Raw genomic sequence first — 27,464 nt, 5'->3', positions numbered from 1 at the left:
TACCTCATCAGCATATGGTGGACAGGAATGAATGAAAGCTGCAAGGACAGCTACATTTCTTATCAAAAAGGAAGGTATGTTCCAGGAATTGTAGCAAAACATATTGTCAGCTAGTGGCATTCCAGTCAATATGCAAGCCGAGTTCTCATGAAATTTTAGTAACATCAAGAAGTTCATGGCAATAAAAGGTAAAATTGTTGGTATTTCTTGTCCATTTTTTGGTCAGGGAAATATCAGTTGTTCTTGTCCATTTTTGGTCAGGAAATATCAGTTGTTTGTTTGATCGGGTAAATAATAATAAGCTGAATATTTGTATAGCACTTTTCTCCTGTCGGACTCAAAGCGCTCAAGAGTTGCAGCCACCGGGACGCGCTCAAGAGGCCACCTTGCAGTGTTTGGGAGTCTTGCCTTGAACTCTTTACCGAATAGGTACTGACCCTAGCCAGGATTAGAACCCTTGCCTCCCACATCAAAGGCAGAGCCTTTAACCAGTACACTAACCAGCCACTGCTGAATGTTGAGCTCAATTGTGGGCAGGGCCGGATTTAACATAAAGCCCTGTAGGCACGAGCCTATGAGCACCTGATGATGGAAAGGTGGCTAACTTTCCCCCCGAGCACCTCCCTCCGTCCCTATGAGAGTGTAAATGACAGGCTACTCACCCTGCTCTCGGCAGTCCACAAGATCATCCTTCAGTCAGAGGCACCTCTAGCTACTTAAAGAGAAACCGTAACCAAGAATTGAACTTCATCCCAATTTTCTCATTCCCAATTTTCTGATTCCCATGAGAAATCTTTACCATTTCACAAATGGATCACCAGGGGGTTTGTATGGCTGATATTGTGGTGAAACCCCTCCCACAGTGTGATGTCAGAACCATGGTCCTGACATCACACTGTGGGAGCCTTGTTACATTGTGGGAGATAACAGCTGTTTACATCTGTTTCCAACTGCCAAAAAAAAGCAAGCAGCATCTTCTTCCTCTGACATCACCTGCCAGCAGTAAAAATGTCACCATGTGGTAAATGTCAAATTGTAAATCAGGGAGAAAAAAGATTTTACACTGGGCAACTGCTGCCTAAATCATTTATACATAAATGCAGGCGGCGGGGCAGCGGCGGCAGATACATACCTTCTGTATGCTCCAAGGATGCGTCTCTCTCTAGCCTCTGACGCGACTTCCTGTTTATACCGGAAGTCGCGTCAGAGGCTAGAGAGAGACGCATCCTTGGAACGCACGGAAGGTATGTATCTGTCGCCGCTGCCTCGCTGCCTGCATATAGCCTATTTAATGCTAGAGGGGAGAGCGCAGAGGGGAGAGCCCGAGGTGAGGGGGGGGGGGGCATCCCCCCTCCCTGCCGAACTGCCACCAAGCTTTCCCCTCATGCTGCCACCCCTCCAGCACCACAAAAACGGCCCTGAGCGGGCCCGGGGGGAATGGGGGGCCTAACCTAACCTGGGGGGTGCCGCTTGTCACTCACAACCTAACCTGGGGGGCGCCTGTCACTCACAACCTAACCTGGGGGGCGCCTGTCACTCACAACCTAACCTGGGGGGCCCCTGTCATTTACAACCTAACCTGGGGGGTCCCTGTCACTCAGTATCTAACTGGGGGGTCCCTGTCACTCACAACCTAACCTGGGGGGCGCCTGTCACTCACAACCTAACCTGGGGGGTCCCTGTCACTCACTACCTAACCTGGGGGGCGCCTTTCACTCACTACCTAAACTGGGGGACTCCTGGCGCTACCTTAACTAGGGGGCACCTGTCACTACCTAAACTATCCAGGCCAGCCAGCCCAGCATCACCACCAGCCAACCAGCCCAGAATCACTATCAAAAAGGCCACCGCATCACCACCAGTCAGGCCAGCATTTACTTCAACCAGCCAAGCACAGCCCAGCATCACCGCCAGCCCGGCCACAGCATCACCACCAGCCAACCCAGCCACAGCATCACCGCCAACCCAGCCACAGCATCGGCCACAGCATCACTGCCAGCCAACCCGGCCACAGCATCACCGCCATCCAGGCCACAGCATCACTGCCAGGCCTTTCAGCCCACACATCATCCCCAATCCAGCCACAAACAGTATTGCCAGGCACAGCAGCCAGTACAGGAGAATTCAGAAGCCAGGTGAGAGGTGTCTACCATATTAAGGAGGCTTTCTGCCTATTTATGTGAAATGCTGTCTATTTATGTGCCTCATGACTGCTGAATTTGTCTTGTTGGGGGCCTCATTTATTGCTGAATTTGTCTTGTTGGGGGCCTCATGATTTGTTGGGGGCCTCATGATTGCTAAATTTGTCTTGGTGGGGGCCTCACGATTGCTGAATTTGTCATGTTGGGGGCCTCATGATTGCTGAATTTGTCTTGATAGGGGCCTCATGATTGCTGAATTTGTCTTGATAGGGGCCTCATGATTGCTGAATTTGTCTTGTTGGGGGTCACATGATTGCTAACTGCGAGACTATGGGAAAAGCTGAATCATCATCATATGAGACAATAGCATTAAACCTACTTTTTTAGCTTTTTAAAACAGAAAATAAAACTGGGAGGTTCTAAAAAAATGAATATATTTTTCAGTAGGATGGATGAAATTGTTTATCTTCACAGTTTATTTTCAACTTGGATTTTCCATAATGTTCATGTATGAGTTAAAACAAGGGGGCCCAGTGATTTCTAGTTACTCCCCTGACTACTACCTAAACTGGGGACACCTATAGACCTGGCTACTTATACTGTACTTAGAGGGGTGTGGGAATGTTGGGGTGGAGGGTCCTGTAGGAATGTTTGGGTGGGAGGTTCGAGGTCTGTGGCGTTGGAAGGTCGTGTGTGTGTGGGGGAGGCGGGCCCATACAATGTTTTTGCTATGGGGCCCAGTCATTTCTAGCTATGCCCCTGACTGCAAGCAAGATAACTAGAGATTTAAGTTTGGGGGGGGGGGGGGGCCTGGGGCGCCTTTTAGTCTAACAGCAATCAGTGTGTGACAGCAGGGGTGGGAGGAATTAAGGGGCACACTTTGGTGTCTCAGGCTTGGGTGCTGGAGGACCTTGTACTGGCTCTGATGTGGGGAGATTCTGTCTCATCATATTTGGGTTGTATAATTGTCCCTGTAAGTACTGATGTACTGCACACAAGCAAGTACAGTCCACACCTATGCAGTAGCATGAAGCTGCTAGTGCAAGAGCAGCTTTGTGGTACTGTGGAGGGGCGGACCATACTCACGCATGCCAAAAGCCTTTGAGAGGGACACATATGGTGTTTTGTCCCTTCTAATTTCTGCTTGCTAAACACAGAGAGAATGGTGCATGATTCCCATCAAAAACTTACCACAATCTTTCTCTTCCATTTCCAGATACTGTAATAAATATTTGTTGGTTGCTATGGGCAACAACACTACACCTTTGTTCGGCACCATATCACAGAAAGTGTGATAACTTGACACTCATCACAGCAACAGCACAGGAGATAGAACTGCTTAGATGTCGTAAAAGTTTCAGGAGTTTATTAGGAAAACAGATATACAGATGTGTTCAGCAATCTTATCTCTTCGTTACCTCAGCAACGCAATCACTCTGTACAATCTTATGCGTTCCATGCAAACTTAAGGTAGCCATACACTGGTCGATTTGCCTTTAGATCGACCAACTGACAGATCCCTATCTGATCGAATCTGATCAGAGAGGGATCGTATGGCTGCCTTTACTGCAAACAGATTGTGAATCGATTTCAGCCTGAAACCGATCACAATCTGTTGAGCTGCTCCTGCCGCCTGTCCCCCCCCCCCCCCCCTGTATACATTACCTGAAGCTGGCTCCGGGTCCTCTTCTTTAAAATCTCCACAGTGTAGCTTTTGTCTTCAGAAGCATAAATTAGCTCCACCATCACCGGTGGCCAGGGCCAGTCCTCCCATGAGGTGGGGTGAAACAAATGCCTCAGGCGGCACCTTTGGGGGGACGGCACCCGCCTGTCTGTGGGTGTGGGGGCCCGCCGAGCTGGAGGGGTAGCGGGCAGGAAGGGGGTATTGGGCACAGCGGCGGGGAGGGGGGGTCGGACCCCCCCCCCTCTTCCCTTGCCCCCCCTATCTGCGCTCCCCCTCTAGCTTTTAGCCACTACTAGTAAGAGGCAGCGGGCGGGGAAGACTCACCTCTTCCACATTCCAGCATGCGTTCCACTGTCATCACTTCCTGCAATGCCGTCCACTGTATTGTAAGTGGACGACATTGCAGGAAGTGACGACAGTGGAACGCAGGCTGGAACGCGGAAGAGGTGAGTCATTCCCGCCCGCTGCCTCTTAGTAGTATCGGCTATAAGCTGGAGGGGGAGCGCAGATAGGGGGACCCAGGCGAGGGAGGGGGGGTCCGATCTCCCTCCCCACCGCTGTGCCCAATACCCACTTCCTGCCCGCTACCCCCTCCAGCTTGGCGGCCCCCCACCCACAGCTTGGGGGGGGGAGCGGCGATTTTTTACAAGTTTGCCTCAGGTGGCCAAAAGTCTAGGGCCGGTCCTGCCCGTGGCCTCTCACCTGATATACTGCTGTCCAAGTTATAAGACAGCAACAGAGCTTGTAATTTTCCCAGGCAGTTTCCAAACAGCACCGCCTCAGCAGAATGGATCACTGTTCAGAATAGCAGAGATTGCAGCCTCATATCTCACGCTGCATGCCTAGTAACTAAAGGAGCTTCTCATAGTGTAAAACGTACAATTTATGTTAAAACTTTAAAAGTAGTGCACTCACATTTCCAAAGTAAAATCACACATATCACAATACTGATTCTCACATGCCGACTTGACCATGCCTGTAGCTCCGCCCAACGCGTTTCGTACATCCGTACTCATCAGGGGCTGGAGGCGTATGGCTAATCGGCATTTTAAATATGAGTGGAATCTCCCCTTCTCCAATCAGCGTCTTGCCCCATATGAACATGGCCACTGGAGTACTTCCGCCATCAGATCAAAGCCCGGCAATACTCGCCGTCTCATCCACCCTCTTCCAAACTTTACCCAATAGCTACATGCCACGTCAGACTAGGCATAATCCTCACCTCCCGTCCATCGTCATCAGGCAAAAGAGCTCCAATTTTCATAGCATCCGGACGCCATATAGGCTCCGGCCTCCGCATCATACCGTGGCCAACCAATAATAATTAACGCAGGCTGATATCCCAGCCCAATGATTGGCTAGAGAATTCCCACGGTCACAATATTTGCCAACAAACTTATGTATCATACATAAAAGTACTACGCCCACTCCTCAAACCCCGATATACATATACAACAAGAACGAACTAATCTAATACACCATGGTTACAGCAAGCAACAACTACAGATATTCACAATGGCAAGCACTCATTACATAGTAATTTCATTATAATTCTAAAAGACATACTACGCCTGCGTAGTAGAGCGGACCCGACAGAGATCGGCTATTTTTGCCTATCTCCATGCAGAGAGCCACAACAGCGCCCCCGCTGGAGCCAGGAAAGGTAAATATATCAAGCCTTGTCAGGCTTGTCGAGGGAGGATTCCGGGACACTTCGGGTGAGCCAGCGCTGGACTGCCTGCAGCTACAGGGGAGGGGGAAGCCTCATTGGGACCCTGAGGCTTCCCCCTTCCGAGGTGAGTACCCCCAGAGGAACTTTTTTTGTTACAGGTTCTCTTTAAGCACCAACTTTTCTAATTTCCAGTATTTTTGACAGTCTCAAAACTTTTGGCCAGGACTGTACAGTATGGCGTGTGTACGCACCTTTAATGAATGGCTTCAAATAGTGGTGCTCATCATGAGCTCATGATCACGAGTAATTCATGATCACGAGCTATTTTTTGCGATCACGAGTTCGGGATCGTCATCCATGATCGGCTCTCATTCACGAATGCTGACCATGAATGCACTCGTGATCACAAGTCAATTCCGAAGTGGGCGGAGTCATGCTCGTGATCACTCGTATTCGTGATCAGGGGTATCCGAGCAACCGTGGCTTCAAATGGCAAGAAGAAAGACTAGCAAAAGAGAAGACTTATACATTGGTTCAAAACTGTACAAGAAAATTTAAACAAGGATTCTAACTTCTTGGGCTAGTACGATGGACTTTAAATGCCACAATTCTTTTCATTTTTTTATTTCTTATGCTGGTAAGATGGTTTTTAATGCCACTATTTGTTGTATATCATGTGCTGGTAAGAATGCTTTTTAGCTTATAACTAATAGTGTATGTACTCTGCCTAGTTACGTTTGAACTCTGGATTTACGATGTCTCCCCATCACCCAGAGTCTGTTGTATGTGATGTTTTAGCAAACAAGTGGTCTTATCTATTTGTCCTAAATTAGCAGTGAGACCCTCCTGAAATTGTAATTAAAGAGTAACTGTCAGGCTGCAAAAGCTAATTTAAACCTCTATTCTCCTGTGTTAAACAGTTTAGAAGGAAGCCAAAAAGGCAATACTGAAGTTAAAAATCTCTCTTACTTTGATCCTTTGCTGAACAGCAAGGCTGGTTATTCCCAAGCCCCTAAGGAGGCCGCCAGGCCGCATAACATACTGCAAAGCATTCTGGGGCTGCTTCTTCTCCCCACTCTGCACTACCTTGGGTCCTCCCCCTTCATCTCCCTATCACGCCCTAAGGCTGCTTTCACAGTGGGAAGTTACAGGCTCATGTTACAGCAGCTTGTAAAAGCACAGCACTGAAAAAAACAGAGAGGTCCCACGCTGACACTTTTATACAGAGGTGCCTAGCGTGTACTGGACCTATACCTGGTAAGAGCTGCAATTTTTTACTATATTCTTCTCCTCCACAAGCACTAAGACACCCTCTCACCCACCCTTGTGCCACACACTTCCCCTAAACAATACTTCCCCCCTCAGCATTATTCACATATTTTACTATACACCCCTCTTCCACCTCATCTTACCACCTGTACTCCCCAGAATCCAGCATTTTGGCACACACTAACCCCCCCCCCCCCCATCAGCTAAACCTTCACTGAACCGTTGACTCCAGCACCATTTCTGGTACCTTATCACCCATGAGACAAGGTCATACACAAATACACAATCGATGGAATGTTTTTTACTATTTGTTATTAATTATTATTTATTATTTTTATATAAAATCACTAATCAATTTAATGTACGTTTGAAAATGGGGGAGAAACCGAGAGCCCAATATGGTGCAGTATGTTAATATGGAGAGGTCTGTTGTGAATAAATGAGATGATTATACTCACAAGGGTGGGTCGCCACAAAGGCAACCACTGGAAAGGCCGGCGGGGAGAATTGTAACCTGACCCCGCTCAGGTTAAAAAGTCGCTCTCTGTAGATAGGAGAAAATGGGGATACACCCCTCCACCAAGGGTGGACTAGATGATATTGAAATATGATAACAGAGGCGCCAAGCAGAATAAAATTAGTTAAAATTGTTAAAAAGGGGGAAGTGGGTGGACTCACCTCCCTTCTGAAAAAAATGGCCGGACAATGGACAGGTTACTTACAGTCTAAAGTAACATTTATTAGTAACTCCAAAAGTGCAACGCGTTTCACGGGTAACAGTCCCGCTTCTTCAGGCAAACGATTATTTGGAGGGTGCTGGGGAAGGGAAACAAAAGGAAAAAAAAGGGGATTGCCAGAGGAACGCAAATACCAGGCACCCAAAGGTGCACCACAAGTCTACAGCAATAAAATGTGCAATATGCATTTAACAGCAAGATATGCATACAAAATAGACTGAGAACGTGTGCAAATAGCATGTATAAAGTGACAGTGCACATATCCATAATATAAAGGCAGAGTATGAGTCACTCTTAGTAAAATGATAAGACAGTAAAAAAATGAATTTAAAACAGGGAGAAACAGAGAAAGGTTTAGTTTTTAAAGGAGTGAGTGCAGCAGTATATTATGATAAGGCAAAAAAGGCATAAAAAAAAAAAAAATTAAAAAAAGCAGTGTTTCAAGATGAGCAAATGTTCAACTTACTAGAGTTATGAGAAGCAGAGAAAGGTTTCATTTTTGAAGGAGTGAGTGCAGCAGTATATTATGATAAAACAAAAAGGCATACTAAGAAACAGCAGTGTTTAAAGGTGAGCAAATGCTCAACTTACCAAAATCAGGTCATGAACCAGGTAGAGCGCCTCTGTGAGGTGTGGGGTGCTCTGTCTTAAATTTATAAGTGACTGAAATCACCCAGAATTGTTCGTGGAGTATGTGAATAAATTGTCTGTTTCTTAAAGTGACAGCATCAAGTCCATTTTTGAGTGGCCGGTCCACCGCCGCCACCCGAATGTTTTAAGATTTTTTGTAATCTTTTATCCTGTTGGCGCCTCTGTACATCTTTTTATCATGTCACATGTTACTTCGGGTATCCGTTAACTATGTATTTATGTGCATGTGTTGCTGGATGTTTCAGTTATACTGTGCATGAACTACAGTATTTGTTTCCCATTATTGCCCAATGCCCATATTACACTCAGTTCAGTGGTACAGAAGATGATGTGAGTAATAGTAATAATAATAATAATAATAATATCACAATCACTTTGGCGGATTGCAGCTCATAGCATGTTAATGGTGGTTTATCATCTTTTTTTTTGTTTTTTAAGGAACACATATATATGCTATAAGCCTATAACCCTAAATATCAGATGATAGGAAGGTAACCCATCTCCATGGTATGACACGTATTGCTGACAGCCTGACACAGAGTCAAAAGGCTGCTTCATAAACAAACTGGTAGTGAATCTAAACCAAAAAAACTTTACCTGTTAAGGAGCAAATAAATCAACATACATCTGGCATGCATACAGTAAGTGTAACTTTAATGTGTTCTTTAAATAGCAACACAAGTTAAGCAGTATGAAATCTCATTATGGGGTAGTTACTACACACACAGTACATGCCTGATATCAGAATGCAGCTGGCATGTGGCAACTCGTGTCCAGTGAAAAATGGCGCCGGTTAAATAATGGCGCCCCCCTTCTGCCGATATTTGTTTAAAATGATATTTATCGTTTTAACAGCACAGACCTTGTAAACGTAACTTATCAGTTTAAAACCTGCTTTTTTGTCCTGCCTGAACGATATTTATCGTTTCAAGCCCTGCTTTGCTGCCGTTTGGAAAATGTCTTGCCGTCGACTTTAACGTTTAATAGCACAGCCCCCTTAAAACATAGAAACACCAAATTTGCAGGTTATGTTAAAAAGAAAATTGGGAACAAGACAAAATTTTTTTTTTCAAAAAGACCTTATAGTTTTTGGGAAAATTGATTTTAAAATTCTCCTTCTGACCGTGGGAAAATTAAACGACTGCCGACTAGTGGTTAATAGCAAAGCCCACTTAAATGCCAGAAACACCAAATTTGCAGGGAATGTTAAGAAGAACAGTGGAAGCAAGAGGAAATTTTTTTTCAAAAAGACCTTATACTTTTTGAGAAAATCGATTTTAAAAGTTCAAAGAAAAAAATGATACATTTAAATGCCGCCTGTCAGCGTGTGGGAAATATTTCCCAGCAGTTAATAGCAAAGGCCCCTTACATCCTAGCAACACCAAATTTTCAGGATATGTTAAAGCGGGAGTGTCACCATAAAAATCAAATTTCAACAGTAACTGGTCTGATTGTATTAAGTGATAAAGAGGCTAAGCCTGCATTCAAAACTTTCAAAAAAAATTCTGCTGCTATGATTTGGAGTTATCATATACCTTAGGAGCACTGGCTCTTTAGTAGTCGCTGCCAAAGAATTGCATGCTGGGGGTTCTTTTTATATATAATATATTCCTCCTCTTCGCTTTATTTCCCTGCCTGCTGCTTATCTGAAACTTGATCCCCTACTCACTTGTGTTTACAAGCAAGGCTGAGGTGACTCAGCGATTGGAGGAGACAAGAAAAAAAGTAAAGGGCAGAAATGACATCACAAGTTAGCCTTAACTATGGGCAAAAGACATGGCCCCCAACAGGAGCGGAATTCTCGTCCTTTACTATATAACATTCACTGAAATCATAACGTGGACAGTACAATACATGTGTTATGTAAGTAGATCAAGTATTTATCTACTTATATATGTGTTTTTTCCCCTGGCATAGTATGGCTAATCCTACTGCTTTAAAAAGATAGTAGGAAACAATATTTAAAAATATATATATATATATTTTTGGGGAATGTTCTGAGTGTGGGAAATCTGAAAAAAAGATGGTGTGGGGTCCCCCCTCCCGAACCTCTGTAACCCCTTGTCCCCCATGCAGGCTGGGATAGCCAGAATGCAGAGCCCCGGCCGACTGGGGCTTCGCACCCTGAGCTATACCAGCCCACATGGTCCATGGTATGGGGGGGCTCCGGGGGAGAGGGGCGGCCAAGCCTTCCCCTCTCCCCCAGAGCCCTTGTCCAATCCATGGACAAGGGGCTTTTCCCCACCTCCGGTGCCCCAGGAGGAGGTGGGGGCGACGACTCCCTGGGGGGGTTCATGGTGGCATCTGGGATCCCATCCCAGATGCCCGCCCCCCTCCCAGGAGAAATGAGTATAGGGGTACAAATTACCTATTTCCACAAAGGGATAAAAATTAAATAAAAATGCAACCACGAAAAAAGTATTTTATTAACCACCCTGGCGTTCTATTAAGATCGCCAGGGCGGCTGCGGGAGGGTTTTTTTAAAATTTAAAAAAAACTATTTCATGCAGCCAACTGAAAGTTGGCTGCATGAAAGCCCACTAGAGGGCGCTCCGGAGGCGTTCTTCCGATCGCCTCCGGCGCCCAGAATAAACAAGGAAGGCCGCAATGAGCGGCCTTCCTTGTTTTGTTTAGATCGTCGCCATAGCGACGAGCGGAGTGACGTCATGGACGTCAGTCGACGTCCTGACGTCAGCCGCCTCCGATCCAGCCCTTAGCGCTGGCCGGAACTTTTTGTTCCGGCTACGCTGGGCTCAGGCGGCTGGGGGGACCCTCTTTCGCCGCTGCTCGCGGCGAATCGCCGCAGAGCGGCGGCGATCGGGCAGCACACGCGGCTGGCAAAGTGCCGGCTGCGTGTGCTGCTCTTTATTTGAACAAAATCGGCCCAGCAGGGCCTGAGCGGCAGCCATCGGCGGTGATGGACGAGCTGAGCTCGTCCATACCGCTAAGATGGTTAATCTAAATTAACCATAAATACTTACCTGTACCTTTAAAAAAATGTTCCCACACTCATACACAGTATCCTCTATCTTGCAATCTTCAATTACCTTGATTGAAGATCTCCACCGCCCCGACGCCACACATGCCGCCCCCGCCGCAACTCTCAGCTATACAGTATAGCTGAGAGCGCATTTATACAGACACATTACCGCCGGCTCCCGCTGCCCTCCCTCCCCCCACCTGTCACCCTCCCCCCCCCACCTGTCACCCTCCCCCATGCTGGCACCCAATGCACCCATGGGTGCCAGCATGGGTGAGGGTGACAGGTGGGGGGAGGCAGGGAGGGCAGCGGGAGCCGGCAGTATTGCGTCTGTATAGACGCACTCTCAGCTATACTGTATAGCTGAGAGCAAAAAGCATCTTTAAATTTTGGCTCCAAGGCTCCCCATTGGTTCCTTATCGACCAATGGGGATCCTCCCGATTGGTTGGGTTTTTATTTCATCTAACCCTTTTTGGAAATGGGTAAGGGGTAATTTGTACCCCTATACTCATTTCTCCTAGGAGGGGCCAGGCATCTGGGGTCCCCTTCTTAAAGGGGACTCCCAGATGCCACCATGAACATTCCCCCAAAAATTTTTTTTGTTTTTTTAAATATTGTTTCCCACTATCTTTTTAACATATCCTGCAAATTTGGTGTTGCTAGGATGTAAGGGGCCTTTGCTATTAACTGCTGGGAATTATTTCCCACACGCTGACCGGCGGCATTTAAATGTATCGTTTTTTTTTTCTTTGAACTTTTAAAATCGATTTTCTCAAAAAGTATTTAAAAAAAAAATTCCTCTTGTTCCCACTGTTCTTCTTAACATTCCCTGCAAATTTGGTGTTTCTGGCATTTAAGGGGGCTTTGCTATTGACCGCTAAAGTCGGCAGGCGTTTAATTTTCCCACGGTCAGAAGGTGAATTTTAAAATCGATTTTCTCAAAACTATAACGTCTTTTTTTTTTTTTTTTTAAATTTCCTCTTAACATAACCTGCAAATTTGGTGTTTCTATGTTTTAAGGGGGCTGTGCTATTAAACGTTAAAGTCGGTGGCAGGACAAAAAAAAGCAGGTTTTAAAACGATAAATTACATTTTGACAGTAGGCGCCATTTTCTAACTTTAGAAAACGATAAATATCGTTTAATAATGATTTTCAATGAGGCGCCATTTTTCACTGCTCCCGGCAAATCAGTCTAGTATAGATTTTGTGTAATACTAAAGCTTACATTGAAAAAGAAGTAAGTAATTTTTCAAGAAATGGTTGGTGTTTTACTGATGCAAATAATAGTGTTGTTTTTGTTTGTTTGTTTGCTTTTGTGTTTTTTTGCATTACATGTTATGCACCAGTAGATGTGAGCAAAAAGGCAAAATGTGGGGAATTATTAAGAATAGGAAAACTGTGGACAGGTCAGTGGTAGAACAACAACACTGCAGACTCTGTAATGTCTTTGCTGTTGCTCCAGGCCTTGTGCGCTCCATAACCATTCCAGTCAAAAGCAGTAAAGTCTCCGCACTGTCTGGGATCTCCTTCGGGGAAAAAGCCGCCTCCTCCAATGCAATGCTAGAAGGAAAGAGAATGGCAATTTAGGTATTACCAGGACCCCCTAGTTCTCAAAAGAATCATGCACATACCACAACCACCCCACTAAGCCGCCAACCACAGTACGCTACCGATATTTAGGCTTTTGTGGAATGGCTGTTTGGTGCGGCCCACACATGGGCGTAACTAGAACTCACTGGACCTGGACAGGCCTACTAATACCCTCAAATATCGTTCACAAATCTGTCTAACTCTGGGCAATGGTGAGGTAGTGGTTAGTGCTCTCGCCTTGAATTACTGAGTCCCCAGTTTGAATTCCAGCCAGGTCAACATCTGCAAGGAGTTTTTATGTTCTCCCCGTGTCTGTGTGGGTTTCCTCTGGGCACTCCGTTTTTCTTCCCCATTCCAAAAACATACAGATAAGTTAATTGGCTTCCCCTAAATTTCTTGTAGCTCTACAGTGCCGGAATCATACGCACACAGATCCCAATCTAATGGGGTTTTGGTTGGTGTTCCATATTCCAGCATTGGTCTCTCTACCCCTAGGATACCATTGTTATGCAGATGACACACAACTGTATCTGTCCTTCAAGCCTGGCACCCATTAAGACCCTTCAGCATCCATAAATGTGTGTCTAGTGGATTTACAAAATTGGATGAACACCAGCTGGTTGAGACTGAACTGGCTGGGGTAGGGGCAAGGACAGTGCAGTTTGTAGGCTAAAATGCACCCAGGGCGAGTGTGTAAAAATTGCGCCCCCCCCCCAAGCAAGGTATGGGTGCCCGCAGTATAGGTTAGCCAGGTCTAGTTGCACTTAGTATAGGTCCCCCCAGTATAGGTAGCCAAGAATAGGTACCCCAGTATAGGTAGCCAGGCATAGGTGAGCCAGTATAGTTGCCCCCGCTATAGGTTAGCCAGGTAGGTGCCTCCAGTATAGGTAGCCAGTATAGTTGCCCCTAGTAAAGGTTAGATAGGCAGGCGCCCCGGTATAAGTTAGTTAGGTAGGTGCCCCAGTACAGGTTAGCTAGGTGGGTGCCTCTAATATAGGTAGCCAGAATAGTTGCCCCCAGCATAGGTTAGATAGGTAGGTGCCCCCCAGTATAGGTTAGATGGGTAGCTGCCCCCCAGTATAGGTTAGATTAGGTAGGTGCCCCCCAGTATAGGTTAGATTAGGTAGCTGCCCCCCAGCGTAGGTTAGATTTAGTAGCTGCCCTCCAGCGTAGGTTAGATTAAGTAGGTGCCCCCCAGTGTAGGTTAGATTAAGTAGGTGCCCCCCAGTGTAGGTTAGATTAGGTAGGTGCCCCCAGGTGTAGGTTAGATTAGGTAGGTGCCCCCCAGCGTATGTTAGATTAGGTAGCTGCCCCCCAGTATAGGTTAGATTAGGTAGCTGCCCCCCAGCATAGGTTAGATTAGGTAGCTGCCCCCCAGCATAGGTTAGATTAGGTAGCTGCCCCCCAGTATAGGTTAGATTAGGTAGCTGCCCCCCAGTATAGGTTAGATTAGGTTGGTGCCCCCCAGGGTAGGTTAGATTAGGTAGGTGCCCCCCAGGGTAGGTTAGATTAGGTAGGTGCCCCCCGTTATAGGTTAGATAGGTAGGTGCCCCCCATCGTAGGTTAGATTAGGTAGGTGCCCCCCATCGTAGGTTAGATTAGGTAGGTGCCCCCCAGGGTAGGTTGGATAGGTAGCTGTTCCCCATAATGGAGGGGGGAGCCGGAGCCACGGGGAGGGCAGCCCGACCTCTCCCTCCCTCTCCTGGGCCGCCCTCCGTGCTCCCCCCTCAGATGCAGAGCGCAGCAGCAGCAGCCAGGGAGAAAGCTCTGTAAACAACATACCTCCCTGCGTTCCAAGCGCTGCTCTCCCGCCGCCGGTCTCTTCCTCTCTGCCGCCTATACGATGATGCACACGCTGGTTCCTGTTAGCCGGAACCAGCGTGTGCATCATCGTATAGGCGGCAGAGAGGAAGAGACCGCCGGCGAGAGAACAGCGCTTGGAACGCAGGGAGGTATGTTGTTTACAGCGCGGAGGGCGGGAGCACGGAGGGCAGCCCAGGAGAGGGAGGGAGAGGTCGGGCTGCCCTCCCCGCGGCTCCGGCTCCCCCCTCCATTTCAGCGCCCACCTCCCAACAGCGCCCCGGGCAGCGGCACGGGCCGCACGGCCCTGGAAATGGGCCTGGGCAAGGAGGAAAGTGAACATTTAGTCAGCTCACTGTCTCAAAACTAAATACAGCACTCATTGGCACAACATGTAAGAAGATGGAAGATGGATCCAGCAACGACGAGCATTCTCCGATCCATTTTCCTGTGAGCGACGTCACACATTTTTATACGACGGGTGCTAAAGGGAAGTTGAGCGTTTGCCGTACTTTGCATTCAGTTGTCGAGGATCTTAAAGATCCTATTCTCTAGGAATGGGAGGGGGAGGGGCGCGCGCAACTTCAGTGTTTGCCATAGGCACTATTTTGCCCAGATACGCCACTGCCTGTAGTAAAATAATACGGCTGTGTGTGTATGTATGTACTGGGAGCAGAGCTGCTTGTCAGCTGCAACAGGCTGGGGGAAGCCCCGGGTAAGTAGATCTGGAGGATAACATAGATTGCCTGACATTTCCTTTAAGTCTAAGGGCTTGATTCACAAAGCGGTGCTAACTGTTTATCATGGGTGTGCTAAACAGTTAGCACGTGAAGTGTCGTTCGTGGACTTTTGCGCGCGCAAACGTCCGCGATCGTGCGAGTGGCGCGGAGTTTTTTGCGCGCAAAGTGCCGCGATTCGCGCGATCTGGACTTTTGCACGTGCAATTTGCAGCAAATTGCACGCGCAAAAGTCCGCGATCGCGCGAATCACTGCACTTTGCGCGCACAAAAGTCTGCGAACGCCACTTTACGTGCTAACTGTTTAGCACACCCGTGCTAAACAGTTAGCACCGCTTTGTGAATCAAGCCCATTGGTCCTCAGTTTTCTTGTGCAGAAAGCGAGGGAGGTGTGGGTGGGGGGGTCGGTCCCATCCAAAGTTTCGCAGAGGGGCCCAGTGATGTCTAGTTACGCCCCTGAGGACACACTTAACATTTGGTGCTCGGGCCTTTTCCTATGCAGCCCCTACTCTATGGAACTCACTTCCACAATCAGTACAAGAGGCTCCTTCTCTGGACAGCTTTAAAAAAAAGGCTAAAAACTCACCTCTTTTCCCGAGCCTTTGAGACTGCATAATGCAGGGTCACAGTGCTTTGAGTCCTCAGGGAGAAAAGCGCTAAAAAATATTATTGTTATTGTTGTTGTTACCCCAAGATGTGTTGTAAGGCCTGAACGATAGCATTGAGTGAGGGCTTCTTGGGACTTTGTAGCCATACAAAATCTATGTATTCAGCTGTTTATTTCTAGTCATGTATATGGTCTGTGTTTGTGTTTCTGTGGTACTGGCTTTCCCTCCTTTTCTTTCAGGGTCCTGGATGCTACTGAGGCTCTCATCTCTTGGCAGAAATTTGACAGTTAATCTGTCCTGATTGGCAGCTGTCAGAGGGAGTGGGGAATCGGCAGCCGATGATCAGTGACTTTCTCTCATAGCCTGAGTGATGCTGTCAAGTTCTCTTCACTTTCAGTCAGGACAAGCTGCGATCCGGCCGTGCTGTCTGTGCTCTCACTTTGTGCTTCCATTTGAGCATAATTTTGACTCTTTCTTTCTTTATTTCTCTCTTATTATTTATTTCCTGAGATAGTGCCATCTATCTGGACTTTTTTATTAATTTTGGGCTCTTTTTAACTTGGACTATGGATCAAATATTAATCAGATTGGCTGCCGTGGCTAGATCTGGGGGGGAGAAGAGCAGTTATGTAGGATGCTGGATTCTATTTGTCCAGTCCCAGCTCCTGCAGTCTCTACTAACCTTGGTGATGCTGTGTCTCCTGCTACTAATACTCTGCCTGATGGCTCGGGTGAACCTTCTGCCACCTCACCGCCTGTTTTGCCGCTGGATCAAGTTGTCAGCACATCCAAGACTCGCTCCAGGAAGGATCTGCATCTGGAGCAACTGCTATCTGTTGCGGGCGCAGGCTGTTCGGAAGTGCCGCCGGCGAAGAGGACCAAGAAGCCTAAGCGGCCCTATTCCCCTGATGTGCGGGGAACAAAATCTGGACGCACTGCCTACACAGGAAGTGGACGCTCTGGCAAGCGCAGAAGTGGGCGTGGTCATGTGACCGGCGGGTGCCATCTTGCCATGGATCTTAGGCCTGCCTGCGCTCCAGCATCTGTGTCTGCTGCCACTTCCCGGAACCTGCCTCCTCAGCATTCAGCACCGGACTGTCTGCGTTCCACCGCTACTACATCCTGCAGTCCCCTCTTCTCTTCCAGCATCTCTGAAACGGCGCTTCCATCCATCTCTGCGGGCACATCCCTCTGGGTGCCTCCCTGCAATCCACCTCTCATCTCTTCTCCTGCTGATCCAGGAACAAGCGCTGCCACTGCTGCTGATCCTAGGGCTCCGGGTACAGGAGCCCCTCTCCACCTGCTGTTGCACCAACTTCAAGGGCTTTCCTCAGGGGATCCTCCACGGGCCGCCTGCCTATCAGGGGCCCCTACTGCCACATATAGCTCCGATCTTGGATCGCTTCAAGGGCCAGCAGCCACACCTGCTGCAGGCAACTAGGACGGACGTCAGCCTGCTTCTGCAGTGGATGCCATTGCTTGGGACAGGGATTCCACTTCCTCTGATGGGGAAGCCGATGTTCCAGTCCAGTTTACTAGGCATGGTGAGAGCAGGGGTGAAAGTGGGGGTTTGTATGAGAGGTTTAATGTCTTAGTTGATTGTTTGAAGCAGGTGGTTGAAAGACTGCGTGCTTCTGGATATTCTGCTTCACCTGCTGCAGTCTGGGTTCCCCCAGGCAATCAAGGGTCTAATGCTGTTGTTTCTTCTCCTGTCTCTGCTTCTTCATTGCCTGTGGCTGGTGTTCCTCCCCCAGTACTTAGATCCGGGGTTTCTGAACTTTTGTATACAGAGTCTTTTCCTTACGCTTTTTCCCCTTTGGGTTATCACTTGCCCTAGGCTGTGAAGGAGAAGATCTGGAGGGGTGAATATGTTGATCTTTTAACGTTATTACCTTTTAGTAAAGATTACCTTTTGAAAGATAGGAAGGAAGAGGAAGACAGGGCAGGCCTGTTACGAGATCGTTTAATAACTGGTTGCAAGCCTTTTTAATTCTTGTTAGTGTTATTGTTGAAAGGCAGCCTGTGTTGGCTGCTGGGTTGTTTCAGCATTTGGATGCAGTTTTCGAGGCCCAACGTCAATTTGGAGGGATGGCTTGGTTCCTATATGATGATGCCTTTCGTCAGAAGCTATCAATCTATCCCTCTATGCATTGGGGCTCGAAGGATGTCACGCTCTGCATAAGCCTCACCCTACCTCAGCGCTCACAATCTTCTAAGCCGGCTCCTCTGAATAGTAGTTCGGGTAATGTCCCTTTTAAAAAGGTTTTTGTCATGTGTTTAATGACTCACAATGTAAATTTGCGGCTAATTGCTGCTACAAACATGAATGTGTGAACTGCGGCGGTCTGCATCCGGCGGCACGTTGTTACAAAAAAGTCTCTGCGGTTGTTCAGGGCTCCACTAAGGAATCCTTTCTCAGGAGCACGGATTCCAATGAAGGTTCTCAAGCTAATGCTGTGGCTAGATCGCTTCCCAAATCCAGAGATCAGTCGATTTCTGGCTAAGGGGTTTTCATACGGTTTTTATATCCCCCCTTTGCCGGTTCAGGTAGTTCCTGGGTCAATAACCTGAAATCAATGAATTCTTTGTCAGCTGTAGTTCAAGAAAAAATTGACAAAGAGATTGGAGCTGGCAGGGTAGCAGACCCTTTCGTATCACCGCCATTTCCTGATTTTAGATTGTCACCCTTGGGAATTGTACCAAAAAAGGACCCAAGTGAATGGCGCCTTATTCATCATTTATCCTTTCCTAAGGGTGACTCTCTAAATGACTCCATTGATGCTGATTTAAGATCGGTCTCTTATTTGTCTTTCGACCAAGCTGTATCCGTGATTAGAAGTTTTGGAAGAGGTCCTTTGCTTGCAAAAGCCGATAATAAATCAGCCTTTCGGTTGCTTCCGATCTGGCCAGGGGGTTACAACTCCCTTGGTTTCCAATTCAGTGGATTATTTTACTACGATATGTGTCTCCCCATGGGCTGTGCTCTCTCGTGCTGTTACTTTGAAATGTTTGCTTCCTTTTTGGAGTGGGTAGTGCAACAGGAATGTCATGTCGGTTCTGCGTTGCATTACCTAGATGATTTCCTTTTCGTTGGAACCCCCGGTACGGACAATACATATCAATTGTTCATTACTTTTTGTCGCATTGCGAACAGATTTGGTGTACCTCTGACTGAAGAAAAGTCAGTTTTACCTATAACCAAATTGGTATTCCTGGGGATTACCATTGACACTGTGTCAATGGAGTTCCGTTTGCCTCCAGAAAAAATTTCTTTGTTTAAGTCTTTATTTAATAATTTATTAAGCAAATCGAAAGCGACCGTCAAGGAGTTGCAAGAGCTTCTTGGCCGTTTGACTTTTGCGAGTTGGGTTATGCCCATGGGACGGGTGTTCTCTCGATGGACAGCACGATTATTATCTGGCTTAAGGAATCCATTGTGGCACGTGCGCCTGACCAGGGAAGTGATAGAAGACTTACTGGTCTGCTATAGTTTCTTGCTTAACTATAATGGCAAGTTCATGTGGCAAGAGGACTTTGTGAAGGATGAAAATATGGAATTGTTCACGGATGCAGCCGGGTCAATCAGCTATGGTGCATATTGGAGGGGTCAATGGAGTGCTGAGAGATGGCCGCTATCTTGGTTTGAGCATGGTCTAGTTAAGAACATTGTTCTGCTCAAGCTTTTTCCTATATTAGTGGCATTTTCTGTGTGGGGCGAGGCATTAGCTAATAAACGCATCTTGCTTCAATCGGACAATAAAGGCATTGTCTATGCAGTGAATTGCCTCTCTTCCAAGTCCCTCCCAGTTTTGCAGATTCTTCGTCAGTTAGTCCTGCTATGTCTCAAATTTAATGTGTGGTTGAAGGCCACACATTTACCGGGTAAGTCCAATCTTATTGCTGACGCTTTGTCTCAGTAGAACCTGTCTGTTTTCAAGGTTTTGGCTCCATCAGCAGACGAAGAAGGGATACCGTGCCCGGCCCACTTATGGACATTAATTGGGACTTAGTGACAGCTTCTGTGCGTAGCTCACTTTCTGCTAAAACATGGGCTGATTATTCAGCTGCATGGCAGGAGTGGTGCAACCATGCGGAGTTGTTCCTTAGGTCTCCTTTTGCTGACGAGGTTTTGAACTGATTGTGTCATTTATTTGTGCAAAAGTTTCTTTAGGGGTTTCCATCCCGTGCTTGCAGAAGAAACTATGCGGTATTTCCTTTTTTAGGAAGCTGCATCATTCGCCTACTTGCACTGATTATTGCTTGGTGAGGCAAATGATGAAAGGCTTTCGTTCGGGCCTTTCAGTATCGGATGGCTGAAGACCGATTTCCTTTGAGTTATTAGGGGATTTGTTGCAAATACTCCCCTTAAATTGCGCTTCAGGTTATGAGATCTGACTTTTCCGTGCTGCGTTTTCGTTAGCTTTTTTCGCCGCAATGCGAATCTCAGAATTGGTGTCGATTTCTAAAACTAAGCATTCTGGTCTTCGGTCTCAAGACGTATCTTGGTCTGGTAATTCAGTCCAAGTTTATATTAAAAAATCTAAAACGGATCGGTTGGGTCGCGGTGCATGGATTTCTTTGTTTCGTTTAGATGGTTCACTTTCATGTCCGGTTCGCTTGGCTAGCTCATTTGCCGCTGTACGCTCGTTGTCTCCTTTTTTGGCACATGCTGATGGATCAGCTCTTTCTATTTTTCAGTTTAATGCTGTTCTCAGCAAATGCATGCACACCTTGGGTTTGCAAAGTTTCAAGTTTTCTAGCCATTCCTTTAGGATTGGAGCTGCGACTGAGGCTGCTAGGTTAGGATTATCTGAAACTGTTATTAGAAAAATAGGTCGCTGGGAGTTCAACAGGTATCGCCTTTATGTTTGGCCTGCATTGGTTATTTAACTTACCTGTATTTCTTTCCTAGGTTTGAAACGAGTGGTGTGGCTCATCGGCCACTCCTTAGTTTTTTGGGCTGGGAGGAGGGCTAGGATGAGACCTTATAAAGACAATTTGGACCTGAACCTTGATAGTTTACAAATCTATTGGAAAGGATGTAGGGGTATGAGGTGGGATGCTCTGATGTCTAAGTTAGTGTGTCTTCTAGAGGAATGGCCAGTTCCCGATTTTTTAATTGTTCACTTAGGAGGCAACGATTTGGGCAGGGTCAAGACTTTAACTCTGCTGGCCAGGATGCGAAGGGATTTTACCCAGCTGTACGAGTCTTTTCCACATACTATTTTGTTTTTTTCAGAAATTGTCCTACATTTGATGTGGTTTGTTTCCCCAAAAAAAGTTTTATGGAAAAAATTAGTGTGTCAATTGGGCTCTTTGCAAATTTTTGCCTGGGGTGGGTGTTTTTTCCTTTAGGCACACAGAGTTGAAGGGTGGGGTCCGAGGGTTGTACCGAGGGGATCTAGTCCACCTGTTCCCGATTGGCCTGGACATTTTTAACATGGAGCTCCAAGGTATGGTTGAGAAGGCCGTGGGCTGGGGTGACAGGCTTTAGCCTGTTGTGTGTTGGTAAAAGTTGCCCACGGTGGTGGGCGGGCTAAGTTATGACCTTTAAGTTTTACGCTGATTTATGATTGATGATTTAATTGATGATATTCTTGTTAATGAAATTTTCATTAAAGTTGTACTGGTTTATTTAAGCAAATAATAGAAATAATACATTTTATTAAAACCGCAATAAATGGCGCCTCCGGCCAATTTTAATCCAAATATGGTTTGTGTGTTTGTTCTTTCAGTTTTGCATTTATTTTGTATATGTGCCTCTTAACCAGCTGAGCGGTCTGGACGAGCTCAGCTCGTCCAACACCGCCAGCGGCTGCCGCTCAGGCCCTGCTGGGCCGATTTTAACGAAATAAAAAGCAGCACACGCAGCCGGCACTTTGCCAGCCGCGTGTGCTGCCTGATCGCCGCCGCTCTGCGGCGATTCGCCGCGAGCAGCGGCGAAAGAGGGCCCCCCTAGCCGCCTGAGCCCAGCGTAGCCGGAACAAAAAGTTCCGGCCAGCGCTAAGGGCTGGATCGGAGGCGGCTGACGTCAGGACGTCGGCTGACGTCGATGACGTCACTCCGCTCGTCGCTATGGCGACGATATAAGCAAAACAAGGAAGGCCGCTCATTGCGGCCTTCCTTGTTTATTCTGGGCGCCGGAGGCGATCGGAAGATCGCCTCCGGAGCGCCCTCTAGTGGGCTTTCATGCAGCCAACTTTCAGTTGGCTGCATGAAATAGTTTTTTTTTTATTTAAAAAAAACCCTCCCGCAGCCACCCTGGCGATTTAATCAGAACGCCAGGGTGGTTAAAGTCCCATGTTAGATTGTGTGTCTTTCAATGAGAGCCAGTGTCCTGTTTTCTCTAAAATTGTGGTGTAAAAGTATCTATCACTCTCTATAACAATAAGTTATAAATAAATACATTACATGTTCTGTATTGCAGCCTGTCACTCGTACTCCAGCGCACAGCGCCATTGCAGCTTTCTCATAATTGAAGACACGGAACTGAACATATCCAACTGTAAATTCACCTGTTTAAGAAAAATGTATTTATGTAATTAACTGGTTCCCGTTCCAGGACATAGACTCTACATCCTAATTGGGGCTGCTGTAGGTTTTAGGACCTAGAATCTATTTCCCAGTGGCGTAGCTAAGAAGCTGTGGGCCCCAAATTTTACATTGGGGCCCCCCCAAATACTCTGTACATAACAATTGACACAGAGCATCGAAACCTGCCAGGGACAACTACAGTGTAAGAGGTGCAAGAAGGGGATGGGGAACAGCTTGTTAATGATTACTACTATTCCAAGCATCTATAGAAGTGATTATTACTAGCACAGGAACAAGAGAGAGCTAATATTGTGGCTGAGGGAGGGCCCTGCCGGCGCTCTCTGGGCCCCGATGTGGTCACAACCTCTACACTCCCTATTGCTATGCCACTGCTACTTACCCCATTAAAAAAAGCCACCCACCGCTCCTGCAAGTGCCCGGTCCTGTGCAAAACTGAATGATTGCTGCTATGCTGCTAGCAAATAGAAACAATCATTCAATAAAATTAGGCAAAAAAAAAAAAAAAAAGTTTAAAACGTAAAAAATAATTAAAGTGACATGATCCCAATAAAATAAAAAGTGTTTTTTTTAATCCCTAGTTAAGTTTTAACCCCAGCCTAGCCTATCAGCCTATTAACTCAATGTTAACCCCTGCAATAACTATACCTGTTTATAAACTTTTAATGACTGCTGCATGTAGCCAGCGCCCGTTCTAGACTTTCTGCTGCCTGAAGCAAACTGGTGAGGATACTCCCCCCCCCCCCCCCCAAATTTGCACCATACCTTATAGCCCGCAGTATAACGCACACAAAAAAAACACCCTCAGTATAGGTAGGTAGGTAGGTAGCAAGGTATAGGTGGCCCCAGTATATGTAGCCAAGTACATGTAAAATAGTTATGCAGCATGCACACCCGATTAACACAGTAACGCTTCCCGCCCACCTAAACAACACAGTAACAGCATGCCCACCTAAGCAACACAGAAACTCACATACCCACCTAAACAACACAGTAACACAACATGCCCACCTAAATCACAGTAACGCAGCATGCCCACTTAAAGAACTCAGTAATGCAGCATGCCAACATGAATAACACAATATTACAGCATGATATTCGTAGCAGCAGTGAGGTTAGTGTTAGGTGTAGCAGCAGTGAGGTTAGTGTTAGGTGTGGCAGCAGTGAGGTTAGTGTTGGGTGTAGAAGTAGTAAGATTAGCAATAGGTGTGGTGGTGGGAAGGCTAGTGTTACATGTAGTGGCAGTAAGGTTAGCGTTAGGTGTAGCGGCAGTGAGGTTAGTGTTAGGTGTAGCGGCAGTGAGGTTAGTGTTGGGTGTAGAAGTAGTAAGATTAGCAATAGGTGTAGTGGTGGGAAGGCTAGTGTTACATTTAGTGGCAGTTAGGTTAGTGTTAGGTGTAGCGGCAGTGAGGTTAGTGTTGGGTGTAGAAGTAGTAAGATTAGCAATAGGTGTAGTGGGAAGGCTAGTGTTACATGTAGTGGCAGTGAGGTTAGTGTTAGGTATAGTGGCAGGGATGGGCCAAGACTTCTTCCTTTCCTCCTCTGCCAGGGCCCCTGTCCCCTGCTTGAGATGTCGTAAACATCAAATTTATGGTTCGCAAATGCAAACTATCTGCAAATGTTAGCGAACCGTCATAGACTTCAATGGGTAGGAAAATTCTAAAACCTATATGGACTGTTTCTGGCCACAAAAGTGAAGGAAAAGTTCTTTCAAAGGGCCTAACACCTGGATGGTGGCATGCACAAAAAAGTAGTTGACGCAGGGTCAAGTTTTAAAGGGCAGAAATCACACTACATTCCTAAATTTGTGGAATCAGGTGCTTTAAAACGTCCAGTGTGTGTACATGTCAATCAGATAGTGTAAAGGTTAGGCTCGCTTCACACTAACAGATGAAACGCTGCGTTTACCACACCGCAAAAAAAAAATGCAAAGAGCTTTAGTTTATCTATTTGGTTTTAAAAAAAATCTTTTAGTTTAAAAAATGTTGTTGAAGCTGCAGCAGCAGAGGTCAGAACACTTTTATCTAGTTTTGAAAAAATTGTTTGTTGCAGCCGCTGAAGCAGAGGCCAGAATGATTTTGGCATGGCATATACATAACATACCAAAAAGTATATATACAAAAAAATAGTTTATGATTTAGTTTAGGATTTATTTTATGTATTTTGTGTTATGTATTTTGTTATTATGTATCAAAATTATGTATTTTGTAAAATTATGTATTTTGAAAAAAAATTGTTTGTTGCAGCCACTATACAGCAGGTAACAAGGCTCCTTCAAGAACTCATATCTTAGAAAAAAAACTTCATGATTTAGAAAAAACAAATTGTTTAGGGAACTGAATGACACTTAACAAAAAGTTAGGTTTATGCTCCCAGGCTAACTAGTTACACGACCTAAAGGTAAAGGAAGAAGAGGCGCCCAGAGCAGATAAAATACGTTAAAAACAAATAAAATGAAAAAAGTGCGGTGGCTTACCTCAATGAAGACAAATTCACGTATTAATAGAATTTTATTGCACTGGCAACGCGTTTCGTGAGTGCATACCCACTTCCTCAGGCAAAATAGCAGTGCCTAATAGTGCTTGTAGCCACAAATAAGGCACCTTATTTGTGGCTACAAGCACTATTAGGCACTTGTAACGATTGTTGAATTCTCTCCGTGATCAGCGCACAGGACGTGCGCTGACACTGCGGAAATCCTCCACAAGCGTATAATTTGAGGAAACCCAGCAAAAGGTGCAACGCACCTGTAGAGGGAAATTCCTGTCGGCAGGTGGAGCTGTGGAGTGCAGAGGAACAGCTCCTCTGCCCTGCCACAGATGCCAGACAGGAATTGTACGGAGGGAAGAAACGCAGGGCAAGATAGCCCTGAAAGAGAGAGATCAAAGCGACAGAGTGTATGTGTGTCCACCAATCTAGTCGCCACCCTGCGACGATGAACACACAACCATGAAGATCAGGTGAGAAGGCAATCGCAAGAGATGGCGATTGCTAACAGCGACACAAGACTGAATAAGTACAGATGCGGAATGTATGTATGTCCACGAATCTAGCCGCCAACCTGCGACGGTGGACACACAACAGAGGAAACCAAGTGAGAACGCAATCGCAAGGGAAGTGATTGCGAATGAGGATGAGAACAGGGACAGAATGTATGTATGTGCACCAATCTAGTCGCCAACCCGCGACGGTGCACACACAACAGCAGAAACAAAGTAGGAACGCAATCGCGAGAGAGGCGATTGCCAGAGGTGACACAAGGCTTAAGCAAGACAGGGGACGAGAGTAGCAAAGGCACAGCAAATCATACAATGAGAAGATAAGGAAAATAACAAACGCTAACTAAACGCGAACACCGCACTCATTCGCAACAGCGAACGCGTTTACTGCACGTTCTCCGCATGTTAAGCACAACAGAGACAAGCATGCTTAACTAACCCCCGCCACCCAAACATGAAACAGAGAACGCGAGCGCTTGCTTAACGGTTACCTCACCGAGCCTCCAGCAAGCGTTTGTCTCAGACAAGACAGACAGATGAACGGGAAACAGGATAGGAAAGATCCACTGCTCTTTCCGCCAGAGCGAGTGCGATCCAAGTATCGAAACAGGGTGATGAGATAGCTGGTAGCAACCGCTGCTCCAGCTATACTCCAAGAAGCAGATCAGAAGGATCCACAGCCGCTACCGCTAGAGGCTAGTGCGATCTGAGCAAGACAAACAGAGGAGATAGCTGGTAGCAGCCGCTGCTCCAGCTATACTCCAAGACAGACAGAACGATTTCCTGACGACCACCGTTGGCGACAGGACAATCGCAACAGAGAGGCAATACAGACAAAACAGATAAGCAGGCTAACTGCACTAGAGAGGCTGCCTAGTGCAGTCCCCAGAATGACTCTAACTAACTAAGCAATCCAACAGGAAGGCTGACACTTCAGGAGTGATTTAATAAACCGTTATGACCAGCGAAGTACTGTGGAATCACATAGTATATATAGAGCCAGCCTACAAAGGATGTGGCTAGGCAATTTGCATGACAAACGTATGCAAATTCCTCAGCAGCAGCAAGCTGCAAAACTGACAAAAGGTCTCTTTTCCAGAGACCTGCAGAATGCAGACCTGAACAGTGGTCAAAAAGCTGCCTGCCTGCGCAGACAGTTGAGCGGATCATTACAGCACTGCTATTTGGCCTGAGGAAGTGGGTATGCACCCACGAAACGTGTTGCCAGTGCAATAAAATTCTATTAATACTTGAATTTGTCTTCATTGAGGTAAGCTTCCTCACTTTTTTCATTTTATTTGTTTTTAACGTATTTTATCTGCTCCGGGCGCCTCTTCTCCCTTTACCTTGTGCCTTCACCCTCCTTTTGGAGGGGGATCAACCCTCTTTGACCATTTAAGGTCATTTGAGGTTGCTTTTTATCAAGAGTGCGACCATCACCAGCTCTGTCTGGTCACCCGAGTGGAGTCGGGGTTATACATCTCCACCTGCTTCTAGTGGTCGGTTGCCCTTCTGCAACCCACCTCTTGTGAGTATAATACATTCGCATATTTTACATGCTTCTGGTACTGTGACATACTGCACCATTTGGGCTCCTGTTGTCTCCGTGTTTTCTTTCTGCAGGGTGCAATTTTTATTATCCCTACTTTTTGTCTAGTTACACGACCGTTCAGCCACAAGAGATTGAGCACTAACAGGTCTATAAGGAATTTGCCCTTAGGTGTCCGGGGATGCAGGTGCACTAAGCTGAACAGACTAGCATGGGTGTGTAACCTAACCTTTGGCGCGACTAATGGGAACCGTTTTTTAAGTAAGATACTCACCTAAGGAGAGAGAGGCTCTGGGTCCCATAGAGCATTCCCTTTCCCGGTGCCCACTGCTGTCCTGGCTCCCCGTAGCCGTATTCGACCGTTTCGGTCAAATACCGCTGTCTCCTGGCCGAAGGGAGGGTTCGGAAATGCTTCGGGAGCCCGAGTGCACCCGAAGACGGGCCGCTCTACACTGCGCACGCGCCCTCTATGACGCACTTGCCAGTGCGCCGC

At 46.7% G+C, this 27,464-nt stretch overlaps 1 protein-coding gene across 1 annotated transcript in view; it reads right to left on the bottom strand.

The window, feature by feature from the left end:
• Positions 1 to 12,543: 12,543 nt before the first annotated feature.
• The window catches only part of LOC137525814 (intelectin-1b-like), a 30,537-nt gene continuing 15,616 nt past the window's right edge, over positions 12,544 to 27,464 (bottom strand). The window contains exons 7-8 of the mRNA XM_068247021.1: positions 22,283 to 22,386; positions 12,544 to 12,696 (exon numbers count right to left, since the gene is read on the bottom strand). Of these exons, the coding sequence (XP_068103122.1) occupies positions 12,544 to 12,696; positions 22,283 to 22,386 (257 nt within the window). The remainder of the gene's footprint in view (positions 12,697 to 22,282; positions 22,387 to 27,464) is intronic.

The sequence above is a fragment of the Hyperolius riggenbachi genome, chromosome 7 (assembly GCF_040937935.1).
Source record: "Hyperolius riggenbachi isolate aHypRig1 chromosome 7, aHypRig1.pri, whole genome shotgun sequence".
NCBI lineage: Eukaryota > Metazoa > Chordata > Amphibia > Anura > Hyperoliidae > Hyperolius > Hyperolius riggenbachi.
This window is presented reverse-complemented; position numbering and strand designations above follow the sequence as displayed.